The sequence below is a fragment of the Panicum virgatum genome, chromosome 7K (genome assembly GCF_016808335.1).
Source record: "Panicum virgatum strain AP13 chromosome 7K, P.virgatum_v5, whole genome shotgun sequence".
NCBI classification, from domain to species: Eukaryota; Viridiplantae; Streptophyta; class Magnoliopsida; order Poales; family Poaceae; genus Panicum; species Panicum virgatum.
In genome coordinates this window covers 49,585,467-49,597,016 of record NC_053142.1, presented here as the reverse complement: position 1 = coordinate 49,597,016, position 11,550 = coordinate 49,585,467, and the positions used below count along the sequence as shown (strand labels likewise).

At 49.0% G+C, this 11,550-nt stretch overlaps 2 protein-coding genes across 2 annotated transcripts; one reads left to right on the top strand and one right to left on the bottom strand.

The window, feature by feature from the left end:
• The first annotated feature begins 1,573 nt into the window (after nt 1-1,573).
• Nucleotides 1,574-2,955, top strand: LOC120641980 (ethylene-responsive transcription factor RAP2-10-like). Its single transcript, XM_039918335.1, has one exon. It carries the CDS (start codon nt 1,764-1,766, stop codon nt 2,487-2,489), a length of 726 nt encoding a protein of 241 aa, XP_039774269.1. The 5' UTR covers nt 1,574-1,763; the 3' UTR covers nt 2,490-2,955.
• A 2,190-nt stretch (nt 2,956-5,145) lies between these two features.
• Nucleotides 5,146-11,215, bottom strand: LOC120641979 (probable E3 ubiquitin-protein ligase HIP1). The gene is made up of 7 exons (XM_039918333.1): nt 10,761-11,215; nt 8,252-9,783; nt 8,023-8,163; nt 7,275-7,325; nt 6,587-6,664; nt 6,364-6,507; nt 5,146-5,549 (listed from the first exon to the last, which is right to left on the bottom strand). The coding sequence occupies exons 2-7, from the start codon at nt 9,686-9,688 to the stop codon at nt 5,418-5,420; spliced, it is 1,983 nt and encodes a 660-aa protein (XP_039774267.1). The 5' UTR covers nt 9,689-9,783; nt 10,761-11,215; the 3' UTR covers nt 5,146-5,417.
• Nucleotides 11,216-11,550: the final 335 nt, after the last annotated feature.

The window sequence follows — 11,550 nt, the reverse complement described above, 5'->3', positions numbered from 1 at the left end:
CAGGGTTGACGTCTCGACGGGCAGGTTCGGTACGTTTAGATTTGCATGATTATTTGGGTTTTGGATTCTAGGGCAGGGTAGGGAAAGCCGGCCAGCTAGTGTTCCCCTGGCCAGCAAGCAATTATGCACGCGAGCGGCGGGCCGGCGGCGGCATGCCCAGTCCACCTAAAAGAAGCCATTTATCGCCGCTGTCATGTTGCTATCTATTATCGCAGAAAAAAGTATTGGCTGCCTGCATACTAGCTTCCAACTAAAGAAAGTTTCACACTGGCAAAGAAAGAAACATCAGGTTTTCAAGGGTACTAGTATGAACTCGATCACGGTTCCGGATACATTGTCTCTAGTCTCCACCAAACAAGCCGGGGATCAAGATATCGCACAGAGGCCCGGAGATTCCTTCGCTCTTCCTACACCAATGCAAACGTTGGTCAGTCTGCTAGGTGAATTCAGTTTTAGTGTTTTACAGGTTGCCGGTGGGCGGCGGCCAGCAGGTCTTGCGAGAGGTCAACCGAGTTACCATGGGGCGACAGGTGTGCACGAGGGTTGGTGATGAAGAAAGGAAAGGGTGGATTGCGACAACAAGATGCTCTTGATCCACGGATTTTTTTTTCGGTCCTCGGCGGGCATTATCTTGACTCCATACAATTGTTGTATCATTTGCATACTCCAATGATGATGCACTTAAAGCGTGTGTGGAAACGTAAGGCTCTTCTCTGTGCTCTCGTGCGATTGATTTTTGTGAAAAATTGCTGCGAGTTTTCTACGATCCGAAAGGGACTTGAAATGTGAGACCTATTTATCGTATATAAAGGCATGCCCCCGGCCGTGCTTTTGAAATAATTCTCATTTTCGCAATTAATATTCAATTTGTAAATGATGTTATATAGATAATTAAAATATCCAAAATGGGGAGAAATAACTTCCTGACTCGCCTTTTTTACAATCCAACCAAAAGTACATATCCAAGATTCACATTACTTTCAGGTACAAAACAAATCTTAACTAGGCGTTTAGGCTAGGGCATATCATGTTTCGCTAAAAAAAAACTAGGGCGCATTATAGGTCAGCGGCAAGCACTAAGGAATGACAGATTCATTATCTGTGTCGACTTATTCGATTAATACGTGGCAACAAAAATATTGGTAGAAGACAACCGCGAGTGTATATATAAGCTCAGAAGTGAAATCGTTGTTGCTCTTGAAAGTTTTTCGAGGAAACAAAACAAAAGAAATGAAAGAGGGAGAGCATAATGAAGCAATGATTTTGATAATACCTACGCAACGGTAGCCTATAATGTGAATTATTTGGCTAACACACCAGCTAGTATATAGCACGGCACAAAAATTGTTTGCACAGTTGTCGCCCATTCCGGGTAGCATGGCGTACGCTCCGACCTGTCCGACGTCCGGATGCAAGTTAGCCGGTGGACCTAACAATTTCGTGGCTGTGCCGGTGGATGAGGCTCCCTTCCTTCCAAACACCACAGTACAGTGCTCTGCTGCCGTCGACGCCGTCCCAACCAAACTCTAATGATACCCCCCTCCACCCACAAAATCCCAATACAAATACCACCCAGCAAATAGATAGCCCTCCCGAGAGGGCAGAGCAGCCAGCGCCAAAAGCAGCTGCCTGCCGATACCATACCACTGCTGCTGCTGCTGCAACACAGCCCAGCCCAGCCACCAGGAGAGAGAGAGAGAGAGCGAGGAGAGAGGGCGGCGGCGGCAGCAGCTACCAGAGGCGGCGAGCTAGCTTGTTCGCTCATGCAGGGCGCGTACCGCTCTTCCAGCGAGGAGTCGGCGGCGTCGCCAGCGGCTGCCGCGGCGGCAGCAGCAGCGGCAGCCATGGCCCCGCTGGCGGCGGCCGCGGTGAAGATGGAGGAGCAGGCGGCGGCGGCGGCTGCGGCGATGGCGGCCGGCACGCAGGCGCCGGCGCCGCTCCAGCAGATGCAGCCGCGGCGGCAGTACCGCGGCGTGCGCATGCGCAAGTGGGGCAAGTGGGTGGCGGAGATCCGGGAGCCGCACAAGCGCACGCGCATCTGGCTGGGCTCCTACGCCACGCCCGTCGCGGCGGCGCGCGCCTACGACACGGCCGTGTTCTACCTGCGCGGGCGGTCGGCGCGGCTCAACTTCCCCGACGAGATCCCCGCGCTGGGGCTCGTGGAGGGCGGCGGGGAGCCCGCGCGCGGCGGCGAGCCCGACGGCGGCACGCTGTCCGCGGCGTCGATCCGGAAGAAGGCCATCGAGGTGGGGTCGCGCGTGGACGCGCTGCAGACCGGCATGATGGTCGCGCCGCCGCACCACCGCGAGCGGCAGAGGCACCACCACCACCATCACCATGGCCACCACGGCCTCCCGCAGCTGCAGCTGCACGCCGAGGAAGAGCAGCGCCAGCAGGAGCAGAAGCAGCAGCGCGCGGCCTGGAGCGGGCGCGCCAAGAACCCGGATCTCAACCGGGCGCCCAGCCCCGATAGCTCCGACGCCGAGTGAAGCAGCAGGCAGGCAGGCAGGCGCGAGACTCGACTCGACTCGACTCAACGTCAACGACGGCGCTGTCCATCCCTCCTCCACTCCCGCCCCGCGACGCCATCATCAATTGTCCTCCGCGGCGGCGGTCGGTGGCGCCGGCGGGGCGGAAGGGTTTTCGATCGGTACGTTGTGGATAAGCACGAGGTGTGCAGCTGGTTGGGCGGCGTGGGCGGAGACGGAGGCGGCCGGCCACAAGTGGCGGTCTTTCCGATCGAACGTCAGAAAGGACAGCTGTAAACAGTGATAACAAAAACAAGTCATCATCCATCGTCTCTCTCCCGGAGCATCTGCATCTCTTCTCTACTTCTCTCTTGTGTTTCCAAGTAGATAAGCAGTTGCCGCGATTCATTAGCACTCCACTACGCCGATTAATTAAAGAAAGATTAATCAAGCCGGGATCGGGCCGGGCCTCCCTCGCTTTTCTTAATCCTCTTTTTATTACCGCTTGGCATGATCCAGTTGTTCGCTCGTCAGCTCCGCCTCTTTGCTTTGTTTATCCGGGTGATTAGTTGTCGGCTGGTGCGCAAATCCGCGTTAGGTCAGGTCAGGCCGCCAACCCGCCGCACTCGCTTGCTTCTTCGCGTGCTCCGGCCGGCCGGCCGGCGCCGACGATGGGCACAGCAACCATGGACCGGCCGGCCGCGCGTGCCAACGGTTACTAGCTAGTGATCGTTAACCGTGACAGCGAGCGGGTTGGTAGTGGTCCGGTAGTGGAGGATTAGGGCGCGGCGAGCGACAGTGCCGGCCGGCGCTAACGATGCCCGCCGCGTTGCATCCATCATGCATGGGGTGCGTCTGACGATGGCGTCGCGTCGCGTCGCCGGGGTTGGGGTGGGGTGGGGTTGGGTTGGGTGGGTGTTAGGCCACCGTATGCGTTGGATGGAAAGAAAGGGAAGGCGACGAAACGGAAGCCTCCCTCACCGTCGCGTCGCGCATGACAAGTACCACCAGCTTCTTGTTAGCTCAATGACGCCGCCACCGCCACCCGGAGCTCGATGCTGCGGCGGCGGGCCGTGCGCCCGCGCCCTTGGAGGGAGAGGGCTCGGATCTGAACAGAACTGCCGTCGTGCGTGGCGTGGCTCTGGCTTTCATTTCATGGGCCTGGCTGGAGTCCCGGGACGCACGATCCAAGGAAGGCTAGGCTAGCGCAACCGATCGATCAGAGCGGCACATGCCGGGGAGTAATGCAAATATGGACCGGAGGAGCAGAGAGGACAGCGAGGCGGTTTTCATTGACCTGCCGCAGCTGCCTCGCGTGTGTCCCCCACGGCTCTGCTGCTTCTCATAGGTAAGTGTCGGGAGGGACAGTGAACTGCCGCTTCTTCTTAGGTCCCGCACGCTCGGGGAGGACCGCCGGCCCCCGCCCTCTGCCACTAGCCCTTGCAAGTCCTACAATACTACAACCTGCAAGCATGGAGCCGTTTGTATAATAAGATTGATTTCAGCACAAATTTCATTTTGTTTGATTAAATTTTCTAATCCTACTCAAGTATGAAATCTCCTTTTGGATACGTTCGCCTTCCAGATTTCTTTATTCCATAGCCGCCCAGACCCAGCTCCCCCTTCCAGTTCCATACGGGAGACGACGACCAGCCTCTGCACTTGCGCGAATGAAAAGGGAAAGAGTTGCCGGAAGGCGACTCGCAGCTGCCGCTTGTGGCCACCGGCTCCCCTTTCCGGCCACTTTGGCAGCCTCCCGATCACACCCAGCACGCCACCCACGGAACCAGCAAGTCGTCGTGTCAACCAAAGCAATTCCCGTCTTCCGTCAACCTCATTTCGGGCGCACGCACCGTCAGCCGCACACAAGATCCGCCGCCGCCCGCCCGCCGGCTTGGTTGCTGCTGCTCCCACGGATTTCGGGGCGGCTGCCCGCAGAATTGGGCCTGTTTCAGGAACCAAAGCCCAGTCCGTAAAAGACCAAAGCCCATACATTCAACTAGCCAAGCGATGATGAACTTCAGTAACACAACCGTTTCAGAGATCTGCGTGCAAACACGCCGGATCTTCAGAAAAGAAGAACTGATCGATGAAGGCTTCAGAAACCTGCGGCTCCATCAAAAAGTGGCACAAGCTTGAAAAATCAAGAAAACTTCGCGGAGAGATGAGACGGGACGGTACCCTGCCGGTGAGAATACAGCGACCGAACTCCGAACCTGGCCGTCGCGCCGTGACACCGAGGCGGACGTGCTCCGTCCAGTTGTGCGGCGTCGGGGGCCGGGGGGTACCCATCAGATGGCACCGGCGCGGCCGCGGCGCCGTGTGTGGCCACAACTAACGGAAGAGGACAGCGATGGCGCCCAGCCGCCGAGGAGTTGCGTTGCGTGCCGGTTCCGCGCGGCACCGCCGCGCCTGTCGCCGACAAGAACACAAGTGCAGGTGCAACGAGCCAACGGAAGCATGGTGGCCTTGGGGACCGTCCAAGGCCACCCCGGAAAACTCGCACAGCGCCGAGGCGGCCGCCGCCGCCGTGCCTTGCTTGTTTAGAGATCTCAAACGAGTTTCAGTCTGAATGCAAGCGGAATCCTTCATGGAAAAACAAGGAACCATCAGCTTCTTCGCTGGCTCCATCAGCACGTGAAATCCAGATCAAGCAAAATCATGGGACGAGGCGGCAGCATGTAATCGTTGAAGATTTTTTTAAACCTACGACATCCATTATGCCAGCCATAAATATTTGGTTAAATGCAGGGAGACATATTCCAGGGATTATTTACTGCAGCAGCAGTCTACAGGGACCATTTCTCTCTCTTTTTTTTTTAAATTCCTTTCCCAACCGAAGGTGAATGCCAAAATTTCCCAACCAAAAAGCACAGTAATACGAATCGGTAAATGATCTTGCGATCCAACGAACATGGAACATGGGTGTCTCTGACGAGCCTTTCAGTTTCAGGTCTTCAATGCCGTGCTTTTGCAGATAGGGCACACGTTCTTCAGCACCAGCCATTGCTTGATGCAGCCAGCATGGAAGTCGTGCCCGCAGTCAAGACTCCCAAGGTCGTCTCCATCAACATACTCCTCCTGGATGAGGTCATGAGAACGAACATGAGTGTATAACCCCCCTGCTCATCTTTATCTAGTATTTCATTGCTTTAAGAATGAGGAATGGTTCCAAGTTATGCAGAAGCATTTGCAAGCAACCCTGCAGCCCTACTTCCCTAAGCAATACTATGTCATGGCTGTAACTACAGCAAGGAAACTAAGAAAAATGCATCTTCCAGAGTTTCAGGGAACATGCGAGTGACAAACCAAGCAATGTTCTCCCCAAAATAAATATTTGACTCTTGCGAATGAAATGCAAACCAGACAACAAACACTAATGCACATAATTTATAACGATGCTGGCAATCTGGATAAGTCACTACACCAAGTTTTATTGCTGAGTTCATTCCCCTTAAAAATGATAAACAGTTGTATGGTCTCAAACTCTGAATTCAAGTCAATACTAGAACTTAGTAGAGTTTTGATCGGTCTGAAGGAAATAAAGGGCGTAGGTATCTGAAGGATAACACAGATAATTGCCTGATTCTTAGTTCCACAGGTTCAAACAATTAGTTGATGAACATCCAGACTTGCCAGAATGGCACTATTCACTTTTGAAGATCTAGTTGTACTACCAGACAACTTCACAACTTCAGATGTGACTTGCTCATTTACCCTTTGTTCAATCAAATATATTTTGATCGTTTAAGAGACCCAAGTTAATGTCCGATCAATATAAAAACAGAATGCAAATACTTAAAAGCATTCAAGCTGCTTGCTGTTTCTGACTGAAATACCTACGGCCAACTGAAGAAGGTATAAGTTCTGATAAGCTCAGTAGTATATGAAATACCTGGCAGATACAACATGGCTCGTGGTCCAAGGATGCTTTCAGTCTCCATGATGAAAATTTTCTTTGTTTGAGCAGCTTTATCACTGCTTCCTCGCTGAGGCCAGTGTTAACATTTCCTATTCTTTCCTCGAGTGCTAATAACTCCTGAAAGAAGGCAACCATCTTGTGGTCAGAATTTGTATTGGCAAAGATAAAACATAATGCTTCACTATGGAATACAAACCTCATACGACATATTGTCTATGTCTAAACGCATGTCCCTGTGTCTGTCATGAATGTCAACACCACCGTAGAAGATAGACTGTTCAAGAATAGGTTTGAAATAAGGAGAAAATCCAAGAATTAGCAGATAAAATCTCAAGGGCACTCAACAACTTTGAATTGATTCAGTTTTATTACTTGCTCAGGTTGTATGTCTGAGACCTTACATTTCAAATTGTTACATCTTGACCTGTTTATTTTAAGTAAATTAAAAATAAAATTACAACACTTAATAAATGCATAGTGGTTTTGGGCTACAGTAGATCAGAGTAGGTAATTCATTTTCTCCAATTTATGTTCGACTTGTATGTATTTCCTTTATACAGAAATTTAGGCAAGTAGATATCCTGTCATTATTTTCTCCACTGTAGGTCTGGTATGATTATGGTCATGTACTTCCCTTTTACTACGTTTTTTTTAAAAAAAATACAGGGTAACATACACCTGGCAAACTTAACGCTATGTATACTGAAGTATGATCCTACTAACCAATCTTTCATTACTGAGAAAATACAAAATAAGTTAACCACGACCAACATTAATAAAAATAAAAAAGAACAATCTTGATTTTAGATATTTTGGTACCATATCTACAATACCAGTAGCAAATAGAGAACTAGGAATCCCAGATGAGTATTGCTGTTACTGACCTCAAGCCTTACATTCTCGCCCCTATGAATCATTTCAAGTGCATTCCGAATCTGTTGACAAGTAAACAAGTTAGAAATCTATGGATAGGCATAAGACAATGGACCATGCACCCTCACCCTAACAAACAAGCATAGAAAAGAAAAGGCATCATAACATAGCACAGAATTTTGCATCCAAACATTAGAGGGAAATAGAGCGTCGTGGTAGCAGTTTCTTGTTGAATATTTATAAAACACACACAAAGTATTCCCCATTCTCTAGAACAAGACCAATCAAAATGTCTAGCGAGAATGGAAACAAAAAACACATCGACCGCTGTGACATAATTTGTGCAAATAGTTGATACAAAAAAACATATGCAATATTTCAGGGCTTACAAAAGCGTGTAGAAGCATGCTTGATCGAATAAAGGATCATGAAGAAAAATGAACAAAATGAAGTAAAAGCATTTCTAGTAGAGCAGCTTCTATAAGTTTTGTCTGGTAATAGAATAGGGTGGCTTGCTTAGACAAACACAAGATGACAAGGAGAGCTACAAACATGGACGACCTTTACAAGCAGAAAGTTCTAGTATCCAGGATGGCTTAGTATAATCTTTGCTATCATATAAGAACACCTGATGATGATGATGATGATGATGATGATGATACCTTTTATGTTTCCATGTGTAAACTGCAAAGCCTTTCTGCCTTTTGTTCTTAAAAAGTTAGGTGATGAATGGAGAGGTAACAGAACCAATCAACATACCTCCATTAGCCTTCTTCCTTCCCTACCCCTCATCGATAAAGGAACACCCCAAACACCATCGCCCTGGCGCTCCAACAGAAACCCTGACCTTAAGCGTGGGGGTTGATGACCTCGGAGTGCTCCAGATAGACGGCCAATCTCCTATAAGAAAAATAAAAGATCATCAGAGGCACAAGATGAACAAAAACCAAGTTGAAAACCGAAATGCGAAAAATGGACAAAACTTTACCTCTGACAAATTTCTTGTATGGCGTCTACTGAGGTTTTGGTGAGTGGATCCTCCTGGCGGATTAACTGTTGAACTGGTATTAGCTCTTGATACAGGAGGAATAGTTCCTGATATTGCAGTGCCTCGGCCATCAGAACTCCAATTAGATGGTTCTGGCACCAAACGCCTCAGGTCTACTGCAGTAGGGGGAACTAAATCAGAGTAGCTGGTAGGCACCACATTCCTTCTAAGAACCTCTTCACTACCAATAACTCGGTTGTCCAAACTGCCAGCTCGCGACGATGAAGCTCCATGACCAGTGTAACGGTTTGCAGCTTGCGGAACACCAGTAGCATTCATTGGATGTTGGTATTGCAGGTTGAGGCTACTGACCACAGGAATAACCTCCTGGGGGTCATCAAATGTACTCTGTGGATGAGGTGGCTGGTGATTCCAAGAATTAGAAAGTCTGATAGCATTTGCAGAGGGCCATACAGTACAGGGAGCAATCTGTTGAGCTGTGGTGGTTCTTGCACGGAAACTTCTCTGTGAGTTCCCAGCATTGTTGATCCCTCCATGAAGATCATAGCTACCAGATGACAGTGCAGCACTAGTTCCATAACCTGGCAGTTGATCCTCGATAGAGCTTGGAATCAGCAAGCAATTTGGAGAGGACGAATTTCTGATAGGGGCAGGATTGTAACTTGAAGAAGCAATGTTATGGAAGGCATTATCGTTCCTGTGGGAAAAAATTGTGCTAGCACCCGCTGAACTCTGTCCATTGGCTCCTTCGATATTTTTTCTCTTGCACGCTAGCCGGCGACCGTCCAGGGAACCCCCTGGTCTTTGATGAATGCCTTCTTGCATTAATGAAAAATCACCCAAAGGATTTTCACTAGGGTTCAAAGTAAAAGAGTCTGTTTCCTCTGCACCTAGTAGGAATGTCCTATATGGATGTAATCTCAGGTCCGATGGCTGAGCATTTATACCATTACGGTCACGGCCACTGTACTGCTCAGGACCTTGAGAGGCACAGTTAACATTTGAACTTTGACCGCGTAGATCATTAGCATTGGCATTGAGGTTGATATCCACATCCAGAGAAAGGTCATTGTCAGCTACCAGTCGCCTTTCACCAATCCTCAGGTCACCGCCTATGTTAAGATGCTCAGTTTTAACATTGCTAGAGCTGCCATAGTTTAGTGCACTGCCACTTGAACTTGCTTCTCCTGATTCCCAGAAACCAAGAAATGTACCATCTTGCTGTGGTTCATTTCCATATGGGATGGTGGCATCACTGTGATTCATCTGATAGCCTTGAAGATTCTGTGATTCTACCGATCCAAGAACATTGTTCCAATATGCCTGCTGATCGATGACTGGGTTGCCTGAACTAGATCCAATTTCGAATCCAAAAACATCAGTAAAATGCTCCATAGAATTCCTCTGCCCTTGCATTGCGGTCCAACTACAGCAGCGAGATCTCAATTGATCTGTGGCTGTAGCATTTCAGAGCCCAGATGGTTGCTCTTTCCAGTAATGGCTGAAAGGACCTGTAAAAGGAAGTAACACATCAAAAAATTGGGCAGTAGATATAGCTGCTCGAGCTTTATAACAACACAACAAAACAAAAAAACTAAATAGATGGAATACTGACGATACTACCCCCCAAAAAAGCCCAAGGAACGCTGTCTGCACTCCGAAATATTGTAATTGTACTCTTGTTTGTTACTGGTATATGCAAGTCACTGCTACACTTGTTTTCGTTTTACAAATAGTGGTGGACAGCAAGTAACCAATGGGGGCTATGGGTAAGTAATGTGACTGTAGCAATCTTGGCATGAGCCGCATTTGGTGTGGCGTACGCGTGCACCAAACTTGATGGTTTGGGTTGCTGTTGCAAGCAAAAAGCTGTGGTGATGCATGCATTTTAATGGGTGAAAGCAAAGCACGGTGAATGTACAATGCATGCGACCTAAACAGATGGACCGCATGCAAGATGGGCCCCATTGCTTCTGTGGACGCTCGCTCAAAAAATACGATCTTTTTTCTTTCGCATTTATTTCCCTTCCCTATCGGTTTGCAAAAGGACGCAGTAAAAGAAGCAAAAATAAAGGGAAAAGGTGGAGGTAGCCATCCACGGTTTCAAAGAAGGATCAGTTTATTCTCCGATCGCGAAATTGAAATATGGGAGCAGGGAAAGAAATTTAACCGACAAAAGAACGCCAAAGACATCTGTCTGTCTCTGTATGCAGAATAAAAAATGAATTTTTCAGACATGAACATGGGAATTTTGTTCTGAAAAAACAAGAATTATTGACAGTTCATCAAGAGGCATATCCACGTTTCATGGACTTGTGGCGGAATGAACCATGAAGGAACCAAAGAGAAACAAAACACATAGTATTTGTGAAGGAATCATGGACTCAAACAAGAGAAAGGGAATGTTTTGGCATGCAAATCAAGAGAACGTACTAGGAAAAAAAACAGAAAAAAGAGCAGACTGCGAGAGAGATGCAACGAACCATACCAGAAACTGGCCAGAGTTTCTAACTCGCAAGAACCGCAATCCTAGAGAGAAAACTCTTTCGTATTTCTCTTCTTTTCCTCTATCTCCTCTGCCGTTTCCTGATCCTCTCTGCGGGAAGAAAGAGAGAGAATCAACCCAGCAGACGGAGGAAACAAGAACCGATTGATTCCAAGAGAGAGGCAGCAGAGAGATGGTACGGTGGGCAAGACGATAGAGAATTCAGAGCGAGAGGGGGGGGGGATCGGTGGAGTGGGTGGAGAAGAGGAGGAAGGGAATGGGTGGAGGAAAATTTGTCAAGAGGGGGAGGGAGAAAGACAGGGAGGAGGAGGGTGGGGGCGGTGATGAGAGGTGTAAGGGAGGTGGGAGAGAGAGAAGTTTGGCTGAATTCGGGTTTATTTATTTCTCCTCTGTCTCTCTCTTCCTCTGCCACACACTCTCTCACTTCTGGGTCTTGCAAGGATCCCTTTCCTCCCCCACTAAAACCTTTAAATGCGCCCCATTGGAATTAGCAGCGGCTCCTCTAAGAAGGGCCAAAGATTAGAGGCTTGTATCGTGTTGTCTTTCACATGACCTCCCTGCCCTGCTCCTTTTGGAGCCATGCAGCTATGCGGCACCGGCAGCAACAGCAAGGCCTCTCTCTCTCTCTCTGCATGGCCTGCACTACAGCTTCAGGATTGCTATGCTCAAGCCTCAAGCTCATCTATCCATTGCATTGAATATCTTTTCTTTTCCTGAAGGTAGCAGCATTCTTTGCATTGAATATCTCCGGGGTGTAATCCAAGTGTCATGG